At 38.7% G+C, this 16,130-nt stretch overlaps 2 protein-coding genes across 6 annotated transcripts in view; one reads left to right on the forward strand and one right to left on the reverse strand.

Annotated features, from left to right (window-relative positions):
• The window catches only part of rad17 (RAD17 checkpoint clamp loader component), a 32,999-nt gene extending 24,775 nt beyond the window's left edge, over positions 1-8,224 (reverse strand). The window contains exons 1-2 of one of the 5 annotated variants that reach the window (XM_084729368.1): positions 7,907-8,224; positions 7,587-7,676 (exon numbers count right to left, since the gene is read on the reverse strand). In XM_084729368.1, the coding sequence (XP_084585494.1) occupies positions 7,587-7,628 (42 nt within the window). In that variant the 5' untranslated portion in view covers positions 7,629-7,676; positions 7,907-8,224. The remainder of the gene's footprint in view (positions 1-7,586; positions 7,677-7,906) is intronic. The other 4 variants (XM_084729365.1, XM_084729364.1, XM_084729363.1 and 1 more) reach the window with 4 other exon arrangements.
• Positions 8,225-8,237: 13 nt separating this feature from the next.
• Positions 8,238-15,302, forward strand: ak6 (adenylate kinase 6). The gene is made up of 6 exons (XM_084729369.1): positions 8,238-8,375; positions 8,459-8,542; positions 11,472-11,564; positions 11,828-11,886; positions 13,199-13,344; positions 14,952-15,302. Exons 2-6 carry the CDS (start codon positions 8,506-8,508, stop codon positions 15,139-15,141), a joined length of 525 nt encoding a protein of 174 aa, XP_084585495.1. The 5' UTR covers positions 8,238-8,375; positions 8,459-8,505; the 3' UTR covers positions 15,142-15,302.
• The last annotated feature ends 828 nt before the right edge of the window (positions 15,303-16,130 follow it).

Below are 16,130 nucleotides of genomic sequence, written 5' to 3' on the forward strand. Positions count from 1 at the left end.
CATTGTCACACATATGTTCTGCATGATGGTCACATCATGCGCACAGCAGACAAACTGACCCTAATATCACCACAGTGCTGATAACAGCTACACACACTCAGACACATGCTAGCTTGAAGATGGTGTTAGTGACAGATTCCAAGAACATGATAAAGAGAAGACAAACAGTCTATAACAAGACAGAGCAGCTGACAATGTCACAGAACAGCCATTCTGTAGCTCTTTGTAGCTCTTCAGGCTAATGTTAGCCAGCAGCAGGCTCCTGTTCACAAAGGGACAGTTAAAATCTCACCTCCTGTTCTGGCTGAAGAATAAACAACCTGTGTTGATGTGTTTCCTCAAGCATTTTCTCATCCAGACTCATTTAACTTCTGCCTCTGTTTTTCTCACGGCAAAGTTCTACTGCAGCAAACTGTTGCACCGCGTCTGTCTCTGGTTTGTTTTCATCTGCTTCCCCAGGAGATCACATGAAATTGCGTCCAGCGAAATCCTGCGAGATCGCGTTCACCTGATTCATAATCTTAATATAAAACTATAATAAGGCCTGGCTGTACCCTGGAGGACTTTGAAGAAAATTTAAATAGTATTTAATGAATATTTAATAGTCAGTGTCTTATTATGAACATCCAATTTAATTTTTACAAGAAAAGTTGCAAAAATGTTTGTGAATGCTGTCGGTTACAGTTCTTAGAAAGACTCAAAATCGGAATCGCCCAAAATTGGAATCCGCAGGTCAGACCCTTCAGAAAATTGAAATCGGTGCATCTCTACTTATTATGGCACACTATTCAGTTTACCAAGAGATTTAATACTGTAACTGCTCGGCTTTGTTTAAATTGAACTTTATACTTAAGAGCCAAATACTATGGTATCTCTATTCCTATCAGTCCACTAAGAGATTTAACCCTATAAGTCTACCTGAGTTGAATTTTTATATCTAAGATGAAAACATTCTGGCTTTTGAGTATTTGATTTTGTCTACTTCATATTATAAAAATGTAACTACTCCTCAAACCTGCCTATGTTGAATTTTTATACCAAAAGGGAAAATGCTTTTGCAACTTGGTCAGTTTACTAAGGAATTTAATTTTTCTTTCTCAAATATGCTCATTCTCATACTTACGCCTGAGAAAATAATACCTGTGTTTCTCTACTCTCTACTTATTTTACACAGAGACTTAACATCACTATTTTTTGAGCTTGTTAAAGATGGAACTTTATACCGGGTATGGGGGAACTGTTTTAAAAGCAATGTTAGCAGTGCAAAGTATCTTCTCTGACACTGACGAGAGGCCCTCGATGGACGCGAGGATTTCATCTTAACCTGAGGTTTTTCCTGAACTTCGGACTTGGAAGTCTTTGGTCTTTGTTTTCCTGTTTTGTTCACTGTTCTTGTTCTGGATATCATGGATAATGTAACACAAGTGCACACAGGTTGAAAAGAGTATATGCATCATCAGATATATAAGGTAGTCACACTAAATGTCAATAGGCTACATAATCCGACTAAAAGCGGTAAAATTAGAGCAAAAATTAGCCAAGAAAAGCTGCAGGTATTTTTTTGGCAAGAGACACGTCTTTCCTCTTTAGAACACAAAAAATTAAAAAAAACTTGGATTTCAAAATACTTATTACTCATCTTATAAATCAGGCCATAGGAAGGGAGTGGCTATACTGATCCCTAATGCAGTAAATTTTGAGTTTCTTTCAGAAGTGAAGGGTAAGGAAGGGAGACTTGTTCTAGTAAAGGGCAAATTAGATAATGAAGAAGTAACGTTACTTAATGTGCATGCCCTCTTGGGGAGCAAGAAAGTATTTGAATTGATAGTCATGGAAACACAAGAGGTCCTGATTTGTGGTGGTGATCTTAATGTACAACTTCAACCTAAATTAGAAACGTCGAAACCAGCACCAAAAGAAAAGTCCAAATGCCATCATGATCCAGCGGATGCTTACAGAACTGGGTTTGATTCGTGTGGAGAGAGTCCCATCTAGGAGAAAAGCAATTTACCTATTATTCCCCATGCCACTCTGTATATACACAAATTGATTATTTATTTATGTATAAATCAGACTGGCATTGTGTTAGGGATAGTAAAATAAGGATTAGGGACTTATCTGACCACTCAGGTGTGTACTTAACCCTTCATCTAACTAATCCACAGAAAAATACACTTTGGAAACTTAACATCAGTATTTTAAATGACAAAACAGTACAGAAACAGATCCATCAGGAGTTTGAAACATATCTACAAAATGAAGATAATGGAGAGGTGTCTCCATATACTTTATGGGATGCAGCGAAGACAGTCATTCCAGGTAAAATTATTGCCCTCACAGCTTCGCAGAAAAGGGAAAAACAGAAAAAACTTACTGAACTATAAGAGGAATTGAAGTCATTAGAGACTAGACACATTGAACAAAAACATCCCCAGATATTAACTAGAATTAACAAAATTAAACAAGACATAAATGGTATATATGATGAGGAAATTGAAAAACAACTTAAATTTACCAAAAAAAAGTATTATGAGGCAGGGCCTAGGGCAATGAAACCTCTCTCCTGGAGGATATGAAAACAACAGAGAAAGAATACAATCTATTAAATTAGGAACCCTGAGTCAAAAAAAAATATTTGCAGTGAACCAGATGATATTAAATGGGCATTTGAACTATATTAAAAAGACCTACCCAACCTGCCATGGCAGATATTACATTAATAGAGACTTTTCTAAGATCACTAGACCTGCCATCCATTGGAGAACAACAGAATAAAGAACTTATGGCTGATATAACGGCAGAAGAACTGAATAAAGCCATTTCAAGATTGAAAGCTAATAATGCTCCGGGCACAGACGGATATCTACCCGAATGGTATAAAACATTTAAACTACAAATAACACCTGTACTGCTTAACTGTTTTAATCATACGTTGAGAACAGGGGAAGCCCCACAAACATGGAAGGAAGAAGTTATGTCTGTAATCCCAGAAGAAGGTAAAGATAAAAAGGAATGCAGCTCATATAGACCAATTTCAGTTCTGAATGTAGACTATAAATTATTTGCTTCAATCCTATCAAAGAGACTGGAATTAATTGTCTCAGAGCTGGTAGATTTAGATCAAACAGGCTTTGTATTAAATAGACAGACACAGGAGAATTTACGGAGAACACTACAAGTGATGAGCCATATTATATCAGAAAATACTAGTGAAATGTTGATCAGCCTAGACGCCGAAAAGGCATTTGACTCTGTGGGTCTCTGTGAAGACGACTTCATTAAATGCATTAAAGCGTTATACTTCTCTCCAACAGCCAGGATCAGGGTTGATGGACACCTGTCACAAACTATCTATCTGGAAAGAGGGACACACCAGGGCTGTCCCCTGAGTCCGACCCTGTTCGCCTTATTTATTGAACCCCTGGCTCAAGCAATCAGAGAGGACTCTGAGATAAAGGGGATTACGATCAGAGGAGGAGAACATAAGACTTGTATGTTCACAGATGATGTTCTACTTTTTATTATAAGCCCTGACTCAAGTGTCCCTAAACTGATGTCCCTGCTAAAGGTTTACAATTCATATTCTGGATATAAGCTAAATATTCAAAAAAAAAACCTAACCCTCCTATTTAATTATACACCCCACCAGATACAAAAAAGAAATACAACTTTAAATGGAACTCTCCCACAATAAAATATTTAGGAATAAATCTAACAAAAGACATGTCAAAACTTTTTGAAACCAACTATGACCTCATTAACCAAGAGATAAAATCTGACATTTCTCAATGGACTCTCCTCCCACTAGATATGAATAATAGAATTGAAATAATCATAATGAACGTTTTGCCATGGTTTCTCTATCTCTTTCAGTCACTGCCTCTGGAGGTACCCCAAAAACAATTCAATAAGTGGAATGGATAGATTTCAAGGTTCATCTTGAACAGTAGAAGACCTAGGGTACAGCTCAAGACACTGCAACTGAAAAAAGAGAAGGGAGGTAGAGCTTTACCATGCCTGCAGGATTACTATTATGCAGCGCAATTGAAACCCTTGGTTTACTGGTGTGCCCCAAACTATGAATCTAAATGGAAATCCTTGGAAATTACACAGATAGCAGTAATTCCACAGTATTTCCACAGATACCTGCAAGTCAGAGACTATTATATTCAAAAATTACAAATCAAAGAGGAAAATCAGTACAACCTGATTTCTATATTTCATGATGCATACAAAAAAAGACAATAAAAAGTTGGTCTCAAGAATATGTGGAAATATACAAGCCTCTAAAAATCACTCTACGATACCCATCAAACAAAAATGGGAGAAAGAGTCAGAAACACAAATATCAGAGGAGACCTGGATGGAAATATGTGAGAATCAAGCAACCACTGCAAATTCAAGATTGTTGAGAGAGTTCGTCTGGAAGAATGTAGTGAGATTTTTTATTACTCCTAAAATAACAGCAGTGCAAACAGGCACACAGAGCTGGGGCTTCTGTTGGAGAGAATGTGGAACCTCTATGGCTAATCATTTTCATGTCTTTTGGGCTTGTTCAAAAACAAAATAAACAAAATAATGGGAGTTAGGGAGTTAGATTACTTTTTTGTTACCTTATATCTTGGTAAAATACCTGAAACACTCCTATGCAAAGATAAATACTTATTGAAGATACTTTTGGCAAGTAGTAGGAAAGCTATAACCCATAAATGGTTGCAAGTTGATCCTCCAACATTGGCCCAATGGTGGGGGATCATGAAAGAAATCTACTGTATGGAGAGACTTACTTTTGTTTTAATACTTGAGTTGGAGAAAAGTACTTAATGCTAGGAAAAATGGATTATGTATGCACTCTGTTTAGAATAGTATGACATTATAGCATGATGTATGGGAAAAATTTATTGAGATTTTAAATGTAACACCCATGACAACCTCATGTTCCTTGTTTTTATATTTCAAATAAATGAAAAAAAGTAAAAAAAAATAAAAAATAAATAAATGCTAGGTAGGCCTGGGTGATACAGCTGAAAAACTTATCATGATAGATATTGGTCGATATTGATAATTCTTGATCATGTAGGTTGTGACTGTGCGTGTAGGGGTGGAAGCAGCTTAAAGTGATAAAATGAGTTTGTTGTATTTTTGCTGGGCAATATAGACACAATAAAATATCACAATATTTTTGGCCAAAGCACATCAACTGAGTGGATAAAAACATCAAATTCACTAGAGAAGAGGATAATTGCCTGCCTTTCTTGGACTGTGAAGTTCACACTGGTAAAGACAGGAGCCTCCACATTAGGGTATATAGGAAGGCCCCTCACACAGACTAATACCTATACTTTGACTCACACCACTTATCAGAACTCTGCAACACAGAGCTGATAATGTGCCAGTCAGCACTCAGGCCTCAAAGAAAGAACACAAGTACCTGAGGAAAGCCCTTAAAACTTGTGGCTTCCCTAGTTGGGGCTTTGTGAAAACAGCCACATGGACCAGAAAGAAGACCAACACTGAGGGTGACGAGAAAAAGAAAACCAAATGAAATAACGTAGTGATCCCGTATGTGGCTGGGATATCTGAGAAACTCAGGAGGGTGTTCAACAAGTATATTTCAAACCCAGCAACTAGGGGTGGGGGAAATTTCCGATTCTTAGATGCATCGCGATTCGGACGTGGACGAATCTGAATCGATTCACAAACGTCCAAATTTCGATTATTTAAATCTGTTAATTAAAGTGATACAGAAGCTTCTAAATAATGTGGAACTAAGAAGCGCGGTACGCGTCATCGCCGGGACACTTTGGGACGCGCACCTGGAGCGACACGCGCACAGCGGAAAACAAACATGGCCGACCGGCAGCCACCTCGCCATGAGGTCTGAACAGCTCCTTCTAATTTAAAAGCAGCCGTGTGGAAACACTTCGGCTTCTACAACGTCGACGGCGGAAGCGAACTGGACAAGAGCCACGTTATATGTAAGCTGTGTCGAGCTAAAATAAAATACTTTGGCAACACAACAAACATGAGAAGCCGTAACTCGATTCCACCCGACGGAGGAGTCGGGGAGACGGCAGGCTGCTGTTGCTGCGGCTACTAGTGGCTACTGTTGGTACTTTCCAGTTTGCACATATTTCCAATAGTTTAATAAAATATAATCGAAATGAATTCTTATTACAAATGCGCTGTTTTTAAAAATTGCAAGTGACGAATGCTTATTCAGTGAGACAAAAATAAATGTGTTTGTGAAAAAGTGCATCAATATACATAAAGATGCATCAATAATCGTTTTATAATCGAATCGTAGCCCCTGAATCGTAATCGTAATCGAATCGGCAGGTGCCCAAAGATTCCCACCCCTACCAGCAACACACTCAGACAGAAATTGGTACATCCAAAACACACACAAAAAAGTAACCTGGTGTATGCTGTCCAATTCAATAAGGACTGCAATGACTTCTACATTGGAGAAACCAATCAATCACTGAACAGGTGCATGGCTCTCCACAGGAGGGCTAACTCTTCAGGCCTAGACTCAGCTGTCTATTTACACCTTAAGGAGAAGGCACACTCCTTTGAGGACAGCAATGTCCACATTCTAGACAGGGAGGACAGATGGTTTGAGAGAGGAGTTAAGGAAGCCATCTATGTTAAAGTGGAGAATCCCACTCTCAACAGAGTGGGAGGCCTGAGACATAACCTCTCACAATGCTGTTATTTCATCCTTGCCCAGGAGATACAAAAACAACAGTTGTTCACAGTCATGTGATTCTAATGACTGTCACTCATACCTGGTGTCAGGTGGCACCCAATAACAACTCCAAACAACTGCCATTAAACTGAATGGAGCACTTATGAAGTTGATTCCATCCGTTGTCATTACCAAACCCTACACACCAATGAGCCATTAACATCTATAGCCTTGTGAACACATCCACAAAGGTTAAATACCTGAGTTCCCACCATTTAGTTAGACTACCTCAGACTAGTCTGACTCACATGAACTGATGAATCTTCTTGGATGAGAGGCGAAACGTTTTCAAAGACATATAAACAAGTCCAGTTGCCTTCGATTTAATCTTATTTTAAGATTGCAATGACCTGGATGAATGAGCACATTCACGCACATTAGCCAAGTGAGATTTTTTGATAAATAAATATCAGTAATGTGGATAAAATGACAAAGTGGGCAAAAACAAATAACAGAACAGCTAGAACCATCTGGTTAGTTCAGAAAACACATAATTTTATTGCAATGCTGCCTTTAAAACCAGGAAAAGACAACACGTATGCCATATCACAATATAACAATATCCAAAATCTATCACATCTAGTCTCATATATGATATAATTTCGATATATTGTCAAGGTCTAATGCTAAGATTTAACATATAGCTCCTTTAAGTAAAAGATCAACAGAGGACTGTCTGATAAAACTTTTTAATCCACTGAAAGGAACTGAGGGTAAAGCCTCTCACAAACTGCACTACATATATACTCATATATTCGTATCAGATAATCTATCGATGACAATTTGCTTCTGGAAATCACACGTCATTGTGATGTAAAGCTCTTAGAGAACTCACCCTGCTTGAAGCAGCTTTATCTTCAACAGAGAGCTTGTTCATCCTCCGCAGTGGAGCTTCACATTGAGAGGGCAGCAGTTCAACGAACAACTGCAAAGGAAAGCAGTGGGAACAGTTGTTGGTGGTGATGCTATAAAATCTATTAACACGAGGCAGCACAAAGAAGGCATAATTCTCTTAGTGGAGGACTATTTTTCTACACTACAAAGCGTAAGTAAAGGGTTGACGGACATTCGAGGTTTAATGTTGCGTTATGTTTAGCCCAACTTCTTTTTCCTTATTACTGTGCTGCCAAACTTGTACTAATAAGTGCCACATACCTGATAAACGTACTTTTAGTCACTTTCTTTCAATGTCTCTGGACGATAAGATCCTGTGGTTTGACTACATTCACGCTGTTACTGCAGACTGATGGAGTGGGTTAACACTAAGCTCTTCTGACTGTGTGATATCTGTCTGAGGTTACCTTGTTTGACCATCAGATGTGTCCGCTGACACAAACACTTCGGTGTTTCCGTCACCTCAAACTGTTGTACGGTTGCAAAGTTAACGTATGTGATTAAGAGAGTATGAGTTTGTGTTAGGGAAGAGCTCAAGGAACTGCGACGCAAAGTCAAGTTTACCTATTTAAACTCCGTGGATTCAGAGTGCCGCAAACTGACTGTTCATTGACGTAAAGCTCACGTAAAACTGCCGTCAACCCTCTGCTCACTGCCGTGTTTGTTTATAAGCAGTTTGTGGTGTGATTGGAAACAACTCCTTCCATTTTGACTGCATCCTCTTGGTCAGGTTTGTTTTTTGACATGTATTGTAGAGATAAACGGTGTGTGAAAAATGGTATGAAGAGATAACAGGACTGTTGTGTGTTTCAGGTCACCATACGGACCTTCATCAAACACGTGTTGGCTACTAACAAGCTATGAAGATGAGGAAGCGACCAAACATTCTGTTAACAGGTGACAAAAACTAACTTTCACTGTGTCCTTTTGCTACGAACCTCAAACTGCTCAGTCCATATGCCTTTGTTCTCTACATAAAACCAGCGGCAGAAAAATCACATTAGAGTTGGACTTAAGCATCAGGATTTGCATGTCTGAAACTTTGTAAAGTCATACTATCACTAGCCAGTTTGAGCAGGAGCTTTGTTTTAATGATGGTATATAGGGATTATTCTGATTTGCATCAGGATTATCAACGATCAGATGATATTCAGATGGGCGTTTGTGTTCTTCTCTACATGTATCGTCAGATGTACACGTGCATGGCATCCATTTACTATCAGAGGTCTAATAGATTATATTGTACTGTTCGCATTAGGCGATTTTAGGCTTTGTAGCTCATCCCCGTTGTTAACCTGACAAACCTGGTCAGAGAGAGTGCAAGGCAGAGGGGTTTCTTCTGTGTGACTGATTGACCGTTTTGATTTGTGACAGACTCTTTTCATTCCAGTCTTGTCATTTTAATCTTGGATCTATAATATTCTCATTTTTAAACTAACTTTTCAGAACCGAAAGAGTTAATGAGTCGCTTGGCTAGTTGTGGGTGAATGAACCGAACAGGGTCTATCCTCCTTGTAAAAATGAACAAATCACACACTGACTATATGTATACTGCAGCTCTCAATAACATATAAAGCACCTACTACGTGTGTAGAGAGTAAGTTATTACATAAGGTGCTGAAATAATCAGTCTTTTGATCAATGAGTTAATAAACAGAAAATTAACTACCAGCATTTTTGAACACCAAATTATCTTTGAATTCATTTATTAAAGAGAAATTCTGCACTTTTTATGTGGATGTCCAGTCAGTGTTGATGGTAAATGTAGTAAATTGAATTAATAAATTCCTCAGTGCTGCTATTCATCTAACTGGCAATACACCATCAATTGCCAGTCACTAAGGCAGTGTCACCTCTTGGGGAAAAGATCATATAATGAGAGAGACAGGGAAATGCAGAAAAGCTGCTGTGTAACAGGCTGTAAAGAAAACATACAAATCATAATCTCTGGCTCCCCATCCGCATGGAAAGAGATCCCAAAAGGAGAGAAGTACGAATGTATGAGCCTCCAGAGAATAGTAATGCAGCAGGTTTAGATCAGATACTGTTGGTCTGACACTGTCCCAAAATGAAGGAGACATAGACATCACTTTAGTTTTTGGCCAAATCAAAGTAAAATGAGCGTTACTGATTAAGAATTCTCTGTGATAAATACCAGTGGACTAATTCATTTTCTAGTCGTTGTTGTGAGCTGCAGTATCAGCATTGCAAAACAGCTTGGTTGCTCAGAGTTTAAAAATATTTAAAGTTGTCTATATTGTTTGCTTTATTATTTTTTTAAGAATATTTTTTGGGCTTTTGCCTTTATTTGGATAGGGACAGCTGAAGATATGACAGGAAAGGGGGCAGAGAGAGGGGGAATGACATGCAGCAAATGAGCCACAGGCAGGAATCGAACCAGTGGCCGCTGCAGAGGACCAACAGCCTCACTACATGAAGCACACTCTACCAACTAAGCTATGGGATCACCCTTTATTTTTTTTTAGTGTGTGAATGACCGGCTGTGTAAACTTTAAAGTTTGGGGGGGTTTTTTTAATTACATGAAGCAAAAAAAAAAGATTTTTTGCATCATTACCTGAGGTTCCTGGGGCAACAAGATGGATACAGTTTGGGGTGCTGTAATTACATGACATGGTTTCATTCAGTGACATTACTAACATACAACTCTGTGACTTTGCATATATAACATCTGCCCTTAGTTGAGAATCTATATCACTCATAAAGAACATCGTCAGGAAAAGAATTAGTTAAAGAGTGTTGCCTTTTATGGCCGATTTAATATGAAACTCTTGACATAATCTGCTCCAAACCAGGCTATGAGTGCAGCATAAGTAACCATGGTGATCTAGCCTGGTTAAAAGAGAGACTCTTTATAACCTTGAAAATTGACTTTACACTTGCATAACATATCTCACTAACCCATTAATCTTGCTTCACAGTACAGCCTTAATTTTCCCTTCCAGCGAAAATGCCGAACATGGTTGCAGCAAGGAGTGGGAAACTCTTGGCGCCTCATTATTTGTTTCCAATTTAAAGACCTTTTTTTGTGTGACTACCCACTACTTTTAAATATGCAGCATATTTGCAATGATCCATAATTAGTTTAGACTCAACATGCACACAGTGTGGCCAGATCTCCAAAACTCAAGAAGTAGCCTAGTTTGGAATATAAACACAACACACATGTTTACATCTGTTATGTTTCACCATCTGTTCAGCTGTAAGGGATCATAAATATTGATAATTGCATTTTAAAATTTAGATTACTGATTCATAATATTTAAGAGAGAATCACACACACCTGAGAATAGTCTTTTTTTCACCAAAGCCTCAGTTGGAGCTTAATTTGTTTTATATCATCATAAACTGATTATCTTTTTGGACTGTTTGGTCAGACAAAGAAACAAATGAAGATTTCACCTTGGCGCTTTGCAACATTGTTACAGGCATTTCTTTGTTGCTGACATTTTCTAGAGTAAATCATCAGTCCAGTAGTTTAATGGATGAAGCTGGTATCTTAATCAATATGAAAATAATCATTAGTTGCAGTCTTAGAGGGGTTTATACATAAAACAGCATCTTATCAGCATCAACACTGCCTCTTAGACAAATCTGGCAGCAGAAGCATCTCCCATTACCATCAGCATCACCCCATTTCTAAACATGATTTAAGCAGTAAATGTCAGCACAATTCAGCATCTTCACTGCACCATCATTGGTCCTGATCAGATCTTGCCAGATGATGTAATAGGCACACCTTTACCTTTAAAATAGGACAACGCTGATGTTTTTAAATGAAATCTTGCTGTTAATCATCTCTTCCAGGAACCCCTGGGGTTGGAAAGACGACTTTAGGAAAGGAGCTGGCTCAGCGGACAGAACTGACCTATGTTAACATAGGAGACCTGGCCAAGGAAGGTAAAACCTTCAACCAACTTTCATTACAAATAGAAACACAAGCCTGAAACAAATACTTGACTGGAATTGAAATTTCTAGAAAATGGATCATCCTTCATCTTTCTGTTGAATCACAAATTAAAAATCTTATTGGCCATTGTCCTTATGCCGTAGCTGGCTCTGTTTTAAATCTAATGGAGTCATTTAGATTGGTATGCAAATGACTGCAGATAATGGCAGAGTCATCCTGAGTATGTTCTCATGACCCTGATTCTATCCCCCAGGACAACTTTATGATGGCTATGATGAAGAGTACCAGTGCCCAATCTTGGATGAGGACAGGGTGAGTACAAGCTTTGAACCTGGTTCTGATATGCTGGTCTTAGTTTGACTCACTACTTGTAGACTGTGGGTATAAGCATGCCATTGGCCGCCTATTTCAGGCAGCATTATCCTGCCATCTGCTGTCTGCTTGTTACTGATTTCAAAACCCCTGTCACTATGGGAAACCACCCTACCCCCCAGGTCCCCCAGCCCCGGCCTCTGGTCCCTGACCCAGCCAGGTCACTCCTGACTGTGGAGCACCTAGCAAGATGAATAATTAGAACAGAGCTGAAAATTAGAAGTGGTAATGAGTGGCTTGTTATATAGCAACTAGGTGCTGGTCGGGAGCGTCCATAAAGCATAACTTTGTGCACGTCACATCTTGGTCAGGAGTGAAGGAGGAGGTGCTGTGTTTATGACTGCCACTCCATATACTGACTGTAGACAAATGATAGGCTAAATTGTCACTATAATTGGTTGAATTCCAGGGCAGCTTAGTTCCTCTGTTGAGCTAATGTGTGTCTAATTTGAAGTTATTGAACCAATGTGAATTAAAGTAACACTACAGATTGAATTAGAATATTTGCATTTCACACAGTCACAGTGTGACTGTTGCATCTGCTGCTGCTGCCGCTCAACAGCCCGCCATCTGAAAGTGTATCAACAAGAAGTGTTGGTGATTCACATCTGAAGATACCAAAATTAGTGGTAATTGAAAAATGTGTTCAAGAGATATGATGGTGTTTTATGAATGGCCACAAGGTGGCACTATTGGCGCCATGCTTCAGTATGTCCTGGACATGCTTGTAAAGAAGCTGTTTACCAAGTTTCATCTCATTAAAGACAGCAGACTTGTAGAGATATCATTTTCACTGTTACTGTAGCACCCCCTGTGGTTTGAGTTGTATGAAAAGTTGCACACATGTTCAGTGTGGCTGTATGTATAGAAATTTGCATTGAAGAGTTTAGGCCTGTTAAATGCATCAGGCCACACCTTCAAAAATTTGATAACCAATAACAGACAAACATTACAAGCTGATATGTTTTATGTTATGTTTTAGCGTTAACGTTTAGCCTGTATCATTTGAATCTGCTTAATCCAAGGAACTTACTGTAGAAAAAAATCTTCTACTCCTTCTACTCCCTTAGGTTCATGAGATATAAGCCAAAACTTTAATGCTTACTAACTGACCACATGGTGGTGCTATTGAACACATTTTAATGTTGAGCATTGCTCTATGGGGCACCTGTGACCCAGTTTTATTGACAGCAGTCACAAAATAAGGTGAATAGATGTCAGTGTAAATATTGTGACTTGTCTTGTCCTGCAGGTGGTGGATGAGCTGGATGAAAAGATGGTGGAAGGTGGTGTAATTGTTGACTATCATGGTTGTGACCTGTTCCCTGAACGCTGGTTCCACATCATCTTTGTTCTACGTACAGACAACACCCAGCTGTACACACGCTTAGAGAGCAGGTAACTTCTGCTTTACTCCTCATGTATACTGAACCTCAAGACCTGTATGACTATGCCTACTGGATTCTGTTAGGAACCACAACAAGTGGCTTGTCATTTTTATGTGACAGCAAACCAGTAGTTAACAGTGTCATAACACTGAAGACTTGGTAGGTGTCACCAAACCAAGAGTAGCATACCATCAGCTACTTTTTAATATTAGCTCACTTTTATTATTGCATTTTTCCATAAACGAGAGCAGTCTTTACAGCCACACTGTTCCTAGGAGCCTTGGCTGCTTGATAAATCCATGCCTGCCCCACTATTGTCTAGCATTTATAATAAGTTTAATTATAGATTTTCTTCACTATATGAGATATGGAAAAGAGAAATTGGAGTATTAAAAAATATTTGTCTCCAGGATAACCCCCCTTCTTCATATTTTCTAAAACAGAAAATTCAGAATTTCTAAAAGAAAATGGATCATACAAGCAGAGCTGCCTCTATGCCTTTCTAGGAAACCAAACCTTTATGACTGTGTTCATGGTTGTTTCCATTGACACAGTGAATAAATAAGGCTGCACATATGCAGGAAAATTAAATTATTGAATTTTTTAAAACTCATTTTTGGTTCTTATTTATATAAAAAAGAAGAATTTTATTATACTATATTATTGTACTATATTATTATTTTAATATGTCAAGGGAAAATAATACAGATATAAGCAGCACTAGTTAGTTTAATTCCTGTTTGGGCAGAGATGTTTGGCAGTGGAAGCTGTCCAGGAGCATGAACTGAACATCCACAATGGGTAAATGCAAGTTTTCTGCAGGTTGGCTTGACAATCCCACATATAAAGCCTGGTTGGGGTTGGATAAGGATTCCAGATGGGAAAGGAAAGCTAGGTGTTTTGTATAAGAATGTTTTACATACAACATATTATTTGGCAATATAATATCATACATAGTCAGAATGTCACAATACATATTAACAGATTTTAAAACCATTTTATTTACATCATAAACATCTAGGTATTTGTATTCAGATGTTATCTAAAAATCTACCTGGAAAGCTAGAAATTCTTAGGGCTGCCCTGAATAGTAGTTTTGGGGGGTTAGAAGCTCCAGCGACAATGATCCATGAATATTCAACCCACAGGCTGTGGGTCGACCTACACATCACTATCAGGCTTAGTTACCTAACTACTTGGGTATGAGTGAATTTATGAGTCTACGAGATGAGGACGGGGGGTGGGGAGGGGACATCAGTCACGCCGAGCCAAAATGCTCCCTTGTGAGGATGTTTTTCTGCACACTTGTTTCATGGGAACACACCTGGTTTTTATGTGTACAGGTTCTGACCCCCAAAGAGGAGCTCCGTCTCTCACTTTTTATCATTCTTTCACCTCTTTTTTTGGTGTAGTCGACACAGTGTCTCCTTCCTCTCTTCAAAAAAAAAAAATGCAAAAATCAAATACTGATTTGGATGTCAATGATAAACCATGATAACTGTAGAAGCTTCAAAGCATTCAGGTCAGGCCTAGTTGAGTCTAGAAAAGTATGGAATTTTGAAATGGAATGTGTAGAAACCTTGGTCTCCCTCCTCTTGTGCTCTGTGTGACTGACAGGGGTTACACAGGGAAGAAGCTGCAGGACAACGTGCAGTGTGAAATCTTCCAGACCATCTATGAGGAGGCCATGGAGGCATACAGTGAGGAGATTGTCCACCAGTTGCCCAGCAACACTCCTGAGGACCTGGAGCGCAACCTGGAGCAGATAGTGCAGTGGACTGAGCAGTGGATGAAGGACCATAACTAGCAGCTGGGTTCCACTGGCAGAACTTTCAACTAAACTTATCTGGACAATGACAAATGTAGTTATTTTCCAGTCAGCATTCATTCTCATAGATTTTGCCCTCATGAAGACTCACTTTCTTCAGTGGCTTGTTTCACCTGCTTTTTAAGACATCATTTTTTTTATAAACAAATGACTGCTTGGAAACAGCATTCTCACTATGTCCTAGTGGTTATTGGATAATAGTTTGGTCTTGCAACATTAATGTTTTCATAGAGCACTTCTCCAAATCTTATAGAGATCTTTACAGCATAACAAAACAAATTGTTTGTGAAATACAGAATAAAATGTAGAGGCTACAAATAAGGCAGTAGAAGAAACAAAGTAAAAAATGTGACAGAATAAGGAGAGATAGAATGAACAGTGATTTGAAAAGTGGTTTAAGAGGACACTGACTCAACTAAGAGGTTTGAAAAAAGCTTCAGGACTGAAGTGGGTATGTAAAGAATATTGGGCTCATCAAAATGAAGCCACGTATGACAGTTTTAATGTCTTCAAAAATAAACATCTATCAAAGCTTTGCTGTGTTTCTTAGGTCATAAAGCAAGACTCAACTACCTTTTTAATATTTGGGGGGGCTTTTTGTACCTTTAGTTGAGGTAGAACAGTTGAAGGTATGACAGGAAACGGGGAGAGAGAGTGTGCACTAAAGGGCCACATGCTAGACTCAAACGCAGAACTGCTGGGGCACACAACTGGCATCGGAACCACCTTAATGATTAAAATTTGAAGTTGGGTTTGAATGTCACACCAACATTTTTGGGCTTGTACCTATTCAATAATATGCTGAGAGCCTATTTATCTGACATCCACACACTAATTCACACATGCAAATGAAAACACAAGTTTGTCTGATGACCAGTGCAAAGGCCAATATCTGTCACAAGAGCTGGTGGCAAATGTGTGGTCAAATTTGAAGCCTTTTTACTTTTGTTATCAGATAGATCCCAACT

Source organism: Lutjanus erythropterus, chromosome 10, assembly GCF_056507025.1.
Source record: "Lutjanus erythropterus isolate fLutEry1 chromosome 10, fLutEry1.hap2, whole genome shotgun sequence".
Classification (NCBI taxonomy): Eukaryota; Metazoa; Chordata; class Actinopteri; order Lutjaniformes; family Lutjanidae; genus Lutjanus; species Lutjanus erythropterus.